The following is a 14359-nucleotide window of genomic DNA, read 5'->3' on the forward strand; positions in this document are numbered from 1 at the left end:
TTGAGAACGAAAAATTCGTATTTTACTTTCTGGAAATTCTTACTGAGTAAATGTTACTGGGAAAGTAAACGAACAGACATATTTTCTGTGTGTTTACTGGATTTTACGAACACACCTAATAACAGTGGTTTGACATTTGTCATGATTGGCAGTATTGCACGGCGAATTCAAAGTGGTTCTGTGCTTGTCAAATATTGTCATATTTTCAATATGGCGGAAGTTTTTGGTGTTGAACGCATTAACAATTATTACAATTTTTATTGAAACTTTAATTAATTAATAATATTGTCGTAAAGTCGAAAAGGCCGAGCACACCGAGTCTCATACGAAATCGTTAGTCTTAGCAATGAATTGCAGCAGCCGCAAAGAAATTATTGTGTACAAATTGTCGTGATATCGTGTGGTGGTCCAAAAACGAATCTCGAATCGTTCGTCCAAATGCTGCAGACAGCCAAAAATGAAATAGGATTAACAACAAAATTCAAAACGAAAATATTTTGTTAAGAACCAAAGTGTTGCGGGGGTGCTATTGCACTGCTATATTTGAACGGGTCGGATAATAAAGTCAAAATTTTGCTTAAGCCAAGTGTCCGCTGTGGTATTGTTTTGGAATTAAGGCGTGAATTGTTTGCAAAAGAAGAAATTGAACGAAGTGGAAAAAATCGTTGGCTGTGTGTGGTGTATGTGAATGTTGTGTGTCCATGTTCAAAGACAGTGAAGGGGAGGGGGAAAATGCAATAATTATAGTGCAAAGAGAATTACACGACAATCCGTATTGCTAAACACAAAAAAAAATAATATTTCAATATGCACATATTAAAGGTAGTGTCGATAAATAAGTAAATATATAACACAATAAAAACTAAAATAAATACATTCAAAAAGTCACCAATTAATTGATATGAAGCAGTCGTCTGTCCTCATGAAAGAAGTCCTACAAATGATGCAGAAGGTTAGGTTTCGAGTTAGGGCTTTGAGTTTGAAAGAAAGGAACAGGACATTGAGTATTGTTTTTTGGATATTTAATTAGCATTATCAATAAAAAAAGAAGTGCTAACAATTTATATAAATTATTTAAAAACGAATTAATAAATAAGTAAGGCCAGACCCGCCCAGGAAGTACTGGTATAAAAAATTGCATGCTTTGGAAAGTCTATTTCCGCTATTAAATTTAAATAAAATTCAATTAGCCAATTAATGATTGAAATTGATTTGTTGTATTTTCAGTGGCAGACATAATTTACGAAATTTTTTTAAAAGAGCAACTAGTTTAGACACTTCATTTAATAATTGATTTTTTATTTTTTAAATGTTTTGTAGTCCATCCCATATCTTTGTCTATATCAACAACAACAATATCCAGTAGCGTAAATAGTAGACAATAAGTAATTCGCATAAATACCACAAATAAAAAAATAAATAAATAACGAAAACATGGAATGGAAATTAATGGGCCTCCGTGAAAAGAATTGATTATAAATTATGTTTAAATTCACCTCGTCATAATATCTATTATTAGTTTGGTGTATAAATTTGTATTATTTGTTTTTAAATTATGAATAAATTGGAATATCCGCGACGCAATGGAGCACACAAAATACGTATAACAAGTAAGTAACAACTATAAATAATTCGATTTAAATAAACAAACCTCATACACAAGATCAATCCATTTCTAGATAATGAGTATTTCAATTTAACAGTTCATCATCAGCTTATGTTGGAATCCCCAGCTTTTTCCCCACAATGATTCAGTAGCTAATAAATGGTTAAATGGAAATTCTCTTTGAAAATATCTAGAATTTATAGAATATTGATTTTTTTCTAATAAATATTTCATTTCTTGTTGTTTTTTTTTTTCTATTTCAGTATTGTGTGCAAGAAATTTGGTTCGAAAGGATTTATTTCGTAAGTATAAAAAACAACAAATTATATTGTTTTGAAATATTTATTATTAGTAAAATTTGTATTTATAGATCATCTTAGTTTAGGTTAGTGGATGTGGGACTGTTGGGTAGCAAGCAGACTGGCATTGGTGATCTTCCTAAAAGCTTTTTTTTAAGGAGATTAATATAGAAAACTGAAGGAAATGATAGGCTGTAAAAGATTTTGTGATTTATTTGAGAGCAAAAGGGTTAAAGTGTCTATCTCATGTCTACCAAACAGTTTGTTATTGTATGCTATCATCCTCACATGGACGTCAGTATTCCATGTCATTGATTTTTCCATTTTGAAATGAGAGACCTGATCCTTCAACGAACTGCAATGATATCTACAATCATCTTTCATCCTTTTTAAAGATAGAAACTAATGTTTTAAATAGACGCCCTGACATAAATGATTTTGTGATCTATTTGAGAGCAAAAGGTTAGAGTGTTTATCTCATGTCTACCAAACCGTTTGTTTCCGTCTGCTACCATTCTCACATGGACTCAGTATTCCACGTTATTATTTTTTTATTGTGAAAAGAGACACCTGATCCTTCAACGATCTGTAATGATCTCTACAATCATCTTTCACTCTTTTTTATTGAATATCTTGATCCGTCAATAAATCTTGTTTTCGCTGCTCTTACCAACATCGTAGGTAACAACAGCATCAATTGTAATATTGATTGACTGCAGCTCTTCAGCAACTTAATTTCCTTATGTCGCTATTAACTGCAACCCAACAAAAGCTAACAAACTGACGTATATCTCCCAAAGCTGCTTAACAGCTTTGAATTCCGGCAAGAAGGCAGTGTTAATAGTGCCGATGTATATCCATATATTCCAAAGAGAGTTCCAGTGCTACTCCATACTATATAAAAAGGGAGAATGTTGGAATTTTATGGCTTTGTGAGCTGTGATAAGTACACTTTCGTGGGGTTAACGCTGAGGCAATTTCCTTGCCCCAACCCTGACTGACAGCTGGACCAGTGCACCAAGCAATATTTGTCAAAAAGTGTCCCCTAACAAAAACTTAACAAAAATTGGCTACGTTGAACATTTTCCTTAGGGAACTCTAAAAAAATCATACATCTATTCACAACAAAATTAATTAATACAGTTATTGCTATTTATTTAAACATTGCTGTTCATTTTGTATGTGTGTGTTATACGTTTTTTTTAACTATGTAGAAATCAAGCAACCATTACGTTCATTTAATTTCCCTTTCGAACCAACACCATCACCTCACCATTGTTGTGGACATTAAAATGTTTATAAATGGTAATAGAAATTACTTTGGGTTAAGTTATTATTTTTAACTGCTATTTTTTTATTTCAAATATTTCTGCCTTAGATTGGGTAATATGAAATCTATATACGAAGAATTGATTAAATTTTGGAAAATTGCAATGTTTATTATTTTTGATACAAACAAAATCTTCCTATGATATATAAATTATTGTTTTTTTTCATTCGTTTCCGGAAAAATTACTATATGAGATTTGTAGTTATTCAAGCGTTATTAATTTATTTTCTTTTTTTATTAGCAATTGTGTGTTATATTTTTTTCACAAAAAGCCACAATGTATAGTAGCTATTATGGTGTTTATGTTTGAGCATATTGTGTGTGTGTTAAATCATAACAAAGAAGTATTTTATGGAAAAGAAATAGTGTAGTGGAATTCATAGTTTCATAATTTTCCCAAAATAATAATAAAATTATTTAATCTCGTTACATACAGCAAATTTAGTAAAAAAAACTGTATTATTATATACGGGTTACATTGTTCCCTAGGATTCATCTACTATTTCGTTTGAGTTTCAATTTTAGCGTTTTGTTTCACTTCATGAATTTTGAAAAGGAACAGTTTAAATAATTTCGATAGTACTCAAATCAAATTCCTTCATTTATTAACTTTTAATTATGGATTTTCAGTCATTCAATTTGACTTGCATAGATTCGTCAAATCAGTTTTGCCACTTCTTTTATTTGTTGTATTTAGAAACCTTTCTCTCAAACCCATTTATTGTTATCAGTTTGCAAAAATAGGAATTGATCGCAAAGACACTTGCCTCATTCCCTATCGCAAAAAAAAAATGATAAATATTTTTTGCGGCTTAACTATATTTATGTATGTATCAATAATAGAAATCAGTCTTCTTTACAAATGTTAATAAGAATTAGAAATGATTCAAAACGTCCGACCACCAATGAATGCGTCATAGCAAAAATTGTTCCACCACAAGCATTTAAATCTTCTTCTTCGGCGTGTGCATAGTTTTTCTGTTCTTATTAAAGTTATTGATAAACAAAAAAATAGAATTAAATTGATTTTGAACTTAATTCAGTTCATACAATGGTTGCTATTTATATTTTGAAACCAATAAAAAATGAAAAATTTTAATAAAAAAAAATTATATTTTTTAATATTAAAAAAATATATATTTTGCCTTCTACCAATTTTACTGCATGTACACACTGTACACCTGATCCGCAATTCCAAAGTTATTCAGTCTTTTTTTGGACCCATCCAACGGCTAAATTAATTAACTCATCACTGAGTAAATATACACTTAAATTCTTTTCATATGCTTCAACTATAACTATAGCTACCTTCGAATTTATTTGACCCACTTTAAGGCAAGTAATTGCCTTTATTTGGTTGGCTTGGCTGGCTTCTTGCTGCAATGCTATTACATATTTGCTTAGAAGACAGGTCAATTTGATTGCAGGGTTATTCAGTTCTTGTCTTGTTAAAAATACACACATACACAGTGATACATACATTGCGTGCAAAATGCAACAATGGATCGGATTTTCAATGAAAAACTTTTTTTAATACAAAATTAAATTTTATTTACTTAAACAAAAATATTTTTTGTATATATTCCTTTTTATTAAATTCACCATCTGGCATGAGGATTAAATGGAGGTGTTGTTGGAATAGGTATGGGCCTTTGATTTGGTCTACGATTGTATCCATGATCCACATAGGGCTCTGCTTTGCCCAAAGTTGCCATAGCCAAAACGACAAATAGTAGAAATCCCAGTAGTTTTTTACCCAACATTTTGAGAGTTTTTTTCTTTTATTCGACGGATGAAGAGATTCCTGTCTTGTTTGCTGCTAATTAAGTGACTGATAATCATCTTTGAGAGCAATGTGTCTTTTATATGAATCTTGGTGTTTGTTTACATTCTCATTTGTTTTGGTGGGGATTCACTTAACTGATAAGGAGCACTTCTTTGGGATTTTTAGAGGGACTTTACCCGAAACGTGGATCTTAAAACAGTGTGTTTTTTTATTTAAAACAATAAATATTATCTAAAAAAATTAAAGAAACAATAATTGTGATAAAAAAAATAGAATTGGGTACTCTTTGAAATATTATAGTACGTTTACATTTAACCGGATTTCGTTAACCCAGTGGGTTTCAATTGTCAATTCCTTGGAATATGTGTCAAATAAATCCTCATAAAGTAGGTTAACCCGGTAAAATGTTCTAATGTATATGCCGTTTTATTCAGTATAATTTGCAATTTGCTTCTTCAACATTTTATACAAGGCTCAAAAAAAGGTTTATCTGCCTGCCTTATGTGTAATATTTAATTTTTCAATACATATTTTTCGTTATTACTTTGCCAATAAATTTGATGAATAACATTAATTTTTTAAGGCCTCCCTGACCCCTTCGCAAAGGTTCAAGTCGATGGTACTGGACAGGTTTACTCAACGGATATTAGTAAATCAACATTAGATCCAAAATGGAATGCCCATTACGATTTGTTTTTGGGTCGCAACGATTCCATAACCATCACCGTATGGAATCAACGAAAAATTCACAAAGGCAGCGGATTTTTGGGCTGTGTTCGCATACCATCAGAAACAATACAACGTTTAAAAGGAGCAGGATGTAAGTTTTTTTTTTTTTTTATAAAAGCAGACCCCCCTACTCATGTATATTAAACACGTTCTATGTTTTTGTTCTCTTCTTTTCTTCTTTTCTTTTTGACAGTCCAACGTTTGGATTTAGGCAAATTTTCAACGGATGATGATGAAATGGTGCGTGGCCAAATAATCATAGCATTTCTATCAAAAGATGGCCCCTGCAGTGGCAATCCCCTAGCTATAGTCGGCCCTGGCGGTGATGTACGCGGACCATCCGAGGACGATTCATCGGAGGATAGTTTACCCGAAGGTTGGGAGGAACGACGTACGGGTAACGGGCGTGTATACTATGTTAATCACACCACAAAGACGACCCAATGGGATAGGCCAAGTAAACACAGTTCGATGCAACAATCGCAGCAGCTACAAACACCACATCACCGTCCATCAACACAAAATGGCACAGTGACGACATCTGGTGGTGGTGGTGGTGGTCATCATCCCGTGGTTGGTCCCACACGTTCCACGACATGTACGAACTTACTGAATGGCCATAATAATCGTAGTGCCAGAGAGAATGATGAACGTCGTCATTCAACGGAAATTTTGTCAATGCCATCGATTGGAATTGTTGTGGGTAAGGAAAATTGTAGTCCTACCAGAGTAGAGACCACTGAGGCCACACCACAATCTGTGTCCACGACGCCCAGCAATAAGAAGAGCAGCAGGCAGCATCAAGTCGCCACCAGTTCAACACCATCACCGCCAATGGGGGCGAGCACAAACAATTCGGAACATAATACTAGCGCACATTTAAGTTCTAATTCAGGACCACAGACACCGCGACACAACCATGCCGTTACACGCGAGGAGGGCCAACAGGTCAAGACACCAAAGCATGGAGCGCCAGCCCCCAGTCTACTAGCAAATGGCCACAGTAATGTGGAGTCGGCGAACACAACAACACCCCAGCGTGTACCAGCGCAAAATCAAATCCAAACCGCCCAAAATTTAACCAATGGCAACTCATCCTCATGCAATGGCGTGGTGATGACCCAGTCGGCTCAGCCACAATCCTCCCATCATGCCGCACCCAGTTGGAATGCCAACGAGGGCGATAATTTGAATGCTGGCACACCAAGGCAAAGCCCCGTTACCAATGGTAATGGCAACAATAAATGCGGCAGCAATGGTAGTGGGGGCAACGGCAGCAATGTACAGAGCCCCAATGCCAATACATCCTCAGCTAATCCTCCAAACACAAGTATTAATGTTGCAAGTCCTCCCAATGCATCCACGAATCACATAAACAATGTCCGAGATAGGAGTTCAGCGGAAACGCCCAGAGGAAGTGGTGGAGGTGGTGGTGGCGATTCACGTACACCCACTTCTTCCTCGTCCGCTGCCAATGCCAGTTCTCAACGTTCACAACGAAGATCATCGCGAAATGTAGACGATTCTTCCCGTCGACGGGGCTCAAGAAGTTCACGCTCAAACAACAGCAGTGGTCTACGCCATCCGGGAATTGTTGCAGCCAGTTCACAACAGAGCGCTAGACCCTTCATGGATTTGCCTCCCGGCTATGAAATGCGCATCACCCAACAGGGTCAGGTCTATTTTTATCACATACCCACTGCCATTTCTACGTGGCACGATCCTCGTATTCCTCGGGATTTTCACACGGACAATTTGACCCTGGATGCCATCGGACCCTTACCAAGTGGCTGGGAGCAGAGGAAGACTGCATCGGGTCGTGTGTACTTTGTTGATCACAATAATCGAACCACACAATTCACCGATCCCCGATTGAATGGCAACATTTTACAGCTAATACGCAGAGGTGTGGTACCGCCAGGCAACACCTCCAGTCCATCGGCTAACGGCAGCAATTCAGGGAACACATCTTCACCCGCGGCCAATACAAGTGCTGGTTCTGGCAATGGCAGTATTATACAACACCTTTCGCCAGCAGCATCACATCCTCTGGCTGGGAGTGCGACAAGTGGTGTTAACAGCAGTTCTGCAGCAACGGCGGCAAATGGTGCTCCTCACATCCGTATACCCGAGGGTCGTGCTGTTCCCGCCGACTTGCCACAGGGTCTACTTGAAGGTGCCGATTTGCTGCCCAAATACCGGCGAGACTTGGTCGGAAAACTGAGAGCTTTGCGAACAGAGCTGCAGGCGTTGCAGCCACAATCGGGTCACTGCCGTTTGGAAGTATCTCGCAACGAGATATTCGAAGAGAGTTACAGACTGATCATGAAAATGCGTCCCAAGGATATGCGCAAACGATTGATGGTGAAATTCAAGGGTGAAGAAGGTCTCGACTATGGCGGTGTAGCTCGTGAATGGCTGCACTTGTTGTCACGCGAAATGCTCAATCCCCAATACGGACTGTTCCAGTACAGCCGCGACGATCACTACACACTGCAAATAAATCCCGATTCTGGTGTCAATCCCGATCACCTGTCCTACTTCCACTTTGTTGGCCGGATATTGGGTATAGCTGTATTTCACGGTCACTGTTTGGATGGTGGTTTTACGACGCCATTTTACAAACAACTGCTTAACAAACCAATAACACTTAGTGATATTGAGGGAGTCGATCCGGAACTGCATCGTAGTTTGACATGGATGTTGTGAGTAGACAATGAGCGAATGAATGAATCCTTTGGGAGGTGTGTCTTGTGCTATGCTAATTGTGTTCCTTTTCACTTTAGGGAAAACAATATTACCAATGTCATTGAGTCGACATTTAGTGTGGAAAATAATAGTTTTGGTGCCTTGGTGGTACATGAACTAAAACCATCGGGAGCCTCAATACCCGTGACCGAAGATAATAAACGTGAATATGTAAAACTGTATGTAAATTATCGATTTATGCGCGGCATAGAACAGCAATTTTTAGCATTACAAAAAGGTAGGTGGGAGGAGGTGTCCAAATATCTTTTATGGTCTTAACTTTTCCCATATTCTTCCAGGCTTTTGTGAATTGATACCCAATCATTTGTTACGTCCATTCGATGAACGAGAATTGGAATTGGTTATTGGTGGCATTTCCAGTATAGATGTTAATGATTGGCGCAACAATACCAGACTGAAACATTGTACACCAGAAACACCGCAAGTTGTTTGGTTCTGGCAGGTGAGTTGGAAAAATGAAGATATCATTTTGGTGGAAAAATTGATGTTGAGTAAATGTTATTTGCAGGCGGTGGAATCGTATTCCTCGGAAATGCGTGCTCGACTTTTGCAATTTGTTACGGGTTCTTCGCGGGTTCCCCTGCAGGGCTTCCGTGCTTTGCAAGGCTCAACGGGGGCTGTGGGACCCAGGCTATTTACGATACATCTGACCTCAGATGTACCAACACAAAACCTGCCCAAAGCCCACACATGCTTCAATCGCATCGACTTGCCCCCCTACGAGAACTATCAGCTGTTGTATGATAAACTAACCCAAGCTGTCGAAGAAACCTGTGGATTTGCCGTGGAATAATTTTCTGCTTAAGTTTTGTATTTTTTTCTGTTTTTGTCTTATTGTATAATTCTAAGAAGATGGATGTGGTCATGATGATGATGCAGAAGAAAATGAAATCCAAACGACGAACAAATTGACATCCCGAGGATATTGCAAATAAAATACAAGATGAATTGATTATTATGGAAAGTAAAAAATCAGAAAACAGAAAACCACAAAACAAATTATATTGAAAATTCTCCAAGAAGGTAGAACGAGGAAGATCATGCATACAATCTATTCATTTGTATGTTGTATATAGGTAATAAATAAATTCTTTTTATTTTTCTGACATATTAAGAAGATATTTGCAATTACTTAGATTCGTTATTCGCGCGTCTAATGAAACACACAGACAGACACACAATAAGAAAAGGACGAAGTAGAAAAATAAATAAATATTTGATAGTATTTGAAATAGTGTTTAGGGAACGTGTGTGCAAAACATACACACACACCAACCAACCACAATAATAAAAATAATTTCTCCATTTCTCCATAATAGAATTACAAAAAAAGGAAGTGTATTTATTCAAGTGATATTAGTTAAAATATAAAAAAGAAAATAAAAACAAAAAATAATTATTATTACGAATTATGCAAAAAAAAAATTAAAAGAAAGAAAAAAATCTCTAATATTCTTTTGATATATATATACATATGTACAGAAACCTCTAAATAACACCAACCAACCAGTTCAGTTATATTCTGCCAGTATGCAAATTTCGAAAATATAAGATTTTGAATGTCAAAATCGATTTTTAGCACAAATTGTTTTCTTTGACTTTGTAGACAAAATGGGTGTAATTTTGTTTTATTATTTTTTCTATTATAATAAACCAATGTTTGTTTTTGTATTAAAATTTGTGTAGGTTTTTCATTTCGAAAATTGATAAAAAAACAAACAAAATTATCTAAATATTCCCTTATTATTCGTATTGTTTTATTTCCTCCTTTTTTTCAATTCATGTATTAATCAAACCATTTAAATCCAATATATGGATATTGAAGTAACAATCGTCATATCTTAATGAGATACGCTAAAATTACAATTACAATGCAATAGTATTTTCAAATAAACGCAATAAAATATTGAAATTTATATCTTTTCTCTCTTCTCTATCTCTGTCGATTTAATTTTTATATAGTAATTCTGTAAATAACATTGCACATTGATAATTATACTACATATACATACATACTATATAAATACGTTTTATATTAACAAACAAAAAATAGTATTAGGCCTTAAACAAAAATATATAATTTAATTAAAAAACACACACAAAAATTGACATAAATTGGTCAACAGCACTTTACACAGCATACATAATTACAACTTACAATAATTTAAGTTTACATAAAACAACATCTATCATTATAATAGTTTACAATAATATAATAAAAACATAAACAAAACATACAATCAAACAAAATATAAAATTTTTGTTTAACAAGGAGGCATCTTGAACAAAAGACAACAACAAAGATGGCTACAACAACTGTTTCCACGATCCGAAACGACCCGAGTTATACTCTGCCAACGTCTGTCACCTCAGCCTATTGCGTAAAAGCAATATCTGCTACAACAACAACAAAGATGGCTAATTGAGATGTGTGGTATCGCGCCAAGCAAACCCCCCATTTCATCAGCTAACAGCAGCAATTCCGAGAATACATCTTCACCCGCGGCCAAAACTAGTGTTGGTTCTGGTAATGGTAGTATAATACAACAGCTTGTCGGAACATTGACGAGTGGTGTCATCAACTCTGCACGATTATGATTTGCACGAAATTTGTCATAGCGTACTGAATTGAATCTAGAATGAAGTATGCTGAGTTTGGTGAAAATCTGTTCCGATTTAGATATAGCTCCCATATACATTTTCGCTCGATTTAAGGTAAATGGTGCACCAAAGTCTCTATATATCATTTGATTTGCACGAAATTTGTTATAACGTAATGAATTACGTCTAGAATGATGTGTGCTGAGTTTAGTTAAAGTCGTTTCAGATTTAAATATATCTCCCATATATATTTTCGTCCGATTTAATGTAAATAGCCCAACAAAGTCCCTATGTATAATTCGATTTGCACGAAATTTGTCATAACGTACTAAATTGAGTCTAGAATGATGTGTGCTGAGTTTCGTGAAAATCGGTTCCGATTTAGATATAGCTCTCATATATGTTTTCGTCCGATTTTATGTGAAATGGGCATGGTTGTATCTTGAACGAACCATTCCTAGTAGAGACGACTGGAACCGGAATAATCCTCCTCCGGACGGTCTGGCTTTCTATTAACGAGGAGGAGACGAAGACAATTGAGCATCTCCTGTGTCGCTGCCTAGTCCTGGACTACAGACGGCACAGACTAGTGACATATGAAGCCAAGTTATGTGTACTTGGCAGAAGCGGAAGTTATTTGTCTTCAAAACAAACTGATAATTTCCAACTTATTTTGTACAAAATTATTATTATTATTTTTTTTTTTTTTTTTTGAATAGTTGTATTTTTTCATCGAACATTAACAAATAATATAAATACTCAATAATTATTTTCTGTTTTTCCAATTGGTATCATAATTAAATTGTTCCATCATTGCCAGCCAAAAACTGTACAACTGCATAATTTCCCGTAAACATCCAATCATGTTTTCTGAAACGCAATTGTTCCGCCAAGTCGGGGCACTTGACAGAGTCCGATTTTAGGCCGCATAGGAGATCTCCCTTTATTGTGCGCAATGTACATAGATTTGTGGGATGGAAACCACGCAAACATTTACGAAATTCCTCACTAAAATTCCAATTGAAATCGCCCAACAATTTGCGGTAATTTAAATCACCTTAACAAAAAAATATATTATTGTCTAAATAATTTTTTGTTTACAAAATTACCTTTAAATATTAACAGGCTTGATGAGGACAACTGCTTATAAAACTTGGCATTTATATCAATCATTCTGTTGGAATCACATTTAATTTAGTTAAATATATATATTTTTTGGTATTGAATTTTGGTTCTTCATACCTGTAAAATTCGTAGGGTGTTGTCCAAAAATATTCCGTGTCGGCTATTTGAAAATAACCTTCGGCAAAACACTGGGCACATTGTACACCAAAATCCTTTAAAATTTGTGATTTATGTTCTTGTAAATAGTTTAAGGTTTTGTGTATATCTTGTCGGGTGGTATCCGAAACAAACCATGGCATGGCCTTGACATGAAAACGTACAACAGTGGCCAAGCCGCTTCTCAACAAATACTGGCCGAAAAGTAAGTCGGTAAAGAGTTCAAAACCAGCATTATCACATATAAAATCAACATACTTTTTATCCTCTTCTTCCGCCGCCGCCGCCGTCGATTGATTTAGACACTGCCATATGGTGGGACTATCATCAACCAATATGTTTTTGTTTAAGCTAAGAACTAATTGGCTTAGATTTTCCAGGGGTTTAACATCTTTGCCCGAACTCAGTGACAAATCACATTTATTGCCCCACAGATTTAGCTAAAATAGATGGGGGATCAATTGAATATAATTTTTTATTTTATATTTCAATTTAGTAGTAAATTACCTTAAGTATGTGACAAAAGGTTTCACACGTGTTCTCACAATCACTGGTGGTTTGTATTAACTCTTCCATAACCCCCTCGGACATTTGCAATGCTTTCATTTTCTGTGGTCCAAAATAATCATATTGTGCCAAACTATTGCCAGCCTCAAATATTGAATAGATTTTCCGGTACAAATAACATTCGGCATATAGCCAACATACATTGAAGAAGCCGGCATTTTCTGGTAAATTTGTAATAAAATTATTCCACAAGTCAACATCGGGAGCTGTAAGTAATTGTAATAGAAAAAAATTAAAAATAAATACAAATAAAAAATATGTCCTCCTTGAATATTAATTGCCATTAAACAATATTTAATTAATTCATTTTTAATTTTTTTCAAACACGTGGATTTCTGTTTTTTTAAATATTTTTTTCAATGATTATATATATATTTTTTTTTAATATTTCATATATTATTAAAAATATCCATATATTTTATATTATATTGTAATTTTAATTATCAAAAAAAATTGTTTTGAAACTTTACCTTTGGATGAAATCTTCTGTAATTTGTGATTATTTTCGACTTGGCTTTTAAGATTCTCAATTGATTCCAACACCAAGGATATGTCAGACTAAAAAATTGACAAAAGCAACAACATTCTATCCTCAAAATATCATAAAACACAACAAAAACGATAACAAACCTCTTGATACATTGATGAATTTGCTTTCAAATCTGCTCGCATGGAATCCAATAGAGACATCAATATATTTGGCAAACGATAACGTATTGTAAAATATGCAAAACTCTTTTTATATTGACCACACAGTGGTGTATCCTTGGGTGTTTCAACGTCATAAATGCCATGTTCCATATCAAATGCATCGTGACCAGTTGAATTTCCCTCATGTGTCTGGTCAACTTTGTTATTCGGCTATTTGGTGGTGGTAAGCAAAAAGCAAAATTCACAAAATTTTGTAATGAATAAAAAGAAAAAAGAATAAAAAGACATTTGTTTTCTCCTCCCTGCTCCTTACCATTTCAAATGAATCTTCAAAATGTTGTTTTTCAGGAATTATATACTTTTTAGGATTTTTGTTTTTTTTTCTAATATTTCACTCTTTGTCGGAATAAATAAATATACAAAACAAATAGCTGTGTTTTTTTACGTAATACTGCGCTCCGCTGGGACATGCAATCGCCAAGAAAAATGTCAAGTGTATGAAGTGAAAGAAGAACGAATGCAAAACGCAAATATATATACAAACATACTATATTGCACATTATCGATTTTCCCCCAACAAACACAGCATCGTTGGGTGTGCAATTTTCTTTTTTCGTTGATGGCCGCGTGCGATATACACACAATCGTACAAGATAAACGCTTTGTCTCTCAAAACATAAAAAACATGGGAAATTTTAAAAATTCTATGGAAGTTTTTTTAAGTATTTATTGTAAGCTAG

General features: G+C 34.9%; 2 protein-coding genes across 2 annotated transcripts; one reads left to right on the forward strand and one right to left on the reverse strand.

Moving 5' to 3' along the window:
* The first annotated feature begins 1462 nt into the window (after positions 1–1462).
* On the forward strand, positions 1463–9316 carry LOC133337418 (E3 ubiquitin-protein ligase Smurf1). The gene is made up of 7 exons (XM_061545643.1): positions 1463–1610; positions 1870–1908; positions 5605–5841; positions 5944–8455; positions 8537–8736; positions 8798–8961; positions 9028–9316. Exons 1-7 carry the CDS (start codon positions 1556–1558, stop codon positions 9310–9312), a joined length of 3492 nt encoding a protein of 1163 aa, XP_061401627.1. The 5' UTR covers positions 1463–1555; the 3' UTR covers positions 9313–9316.
* Positions 9317–11917: 2601 nt separating this feature from the next.
* Positions 11918–13769, reverse strand: LOC133337391 (damage-control phosphatase ARMT1-like). Its single transcript, XM_061545619.1, has 6 exons — positions 13599–13769; positions 13439–13526; positions 12909–13174; positions 12363–12841; positions 12230–12294; positions 11918–12177 (listed from the first exon to the last, which is right to left on the reverse strand). Exons 1-6 carry the CDS (start codon positions 13767–13769, stop codon positions 11918–11920), a joined length of 1329 nt encoding a protein of 442 aa, XP_061401603.1.
* Positions 13770–14359: the final 590 nt, after the last annotated feature.

The sequence above is a fragment of the Musca vetustissima genome, unplaced genomic scaffold (genome assembly GCF_032173495.1).
Source record: "Musca vetustissima isolate MV318-11 ecotype Yass unplaced genomic scaffold, APGP_CSIRO_Mvet_v1 utg49456, whole genome shotgun sequence".
Classification (NCBI taxonomy): domain Eukaryota; kingdom Metazoa; phylum Arthropoda; class Insecta; order Diptera; family Muscidae; genus Musca; species Musca vetustissima.

Coding starts and splice junctions, on each gene's coding strand:
- LOC133337418 (XM_061545643.1), top strand. CDS start 1,556: ATGAATAAATTGGAATATCCGCGACGCAATGGAGCACACAAAATACGT. Junction 5,842..5,943: donor ACGTTTAAAAGGAGCAGGAT/GTAAGTTTTTTT, acceptor TCTTTTTGACAG/TCCAACGTTTGGATTTAGGC. Junction 8,456..8,536: donor CGTAGTTTGACATGGATGTT/GTGAGTAGACAA, acceptor TTTTCACTTTAG/GGAAAACAATATTACCAATG.
- LOC133337391 (XM_061545619.1), bottom strand. CDS start 13,769: ATGGAACATGGCATTTATGACGTTGAAACACCCAAGGATACACCACTG. Junction 12,842..12,908: donor CCTTTTGTCACATACTTAAG/GTAATTTACTAC, acceptor CATCTATTTTAG/CTAAATCTGTGGGGCAATAA. Junction 12,295..12,362: donor ACACCCTACGAATTTTACAG/GTATGAAGAACC, acceptor TGATTCCAACAG/AATGATTGATATAAATGCCA.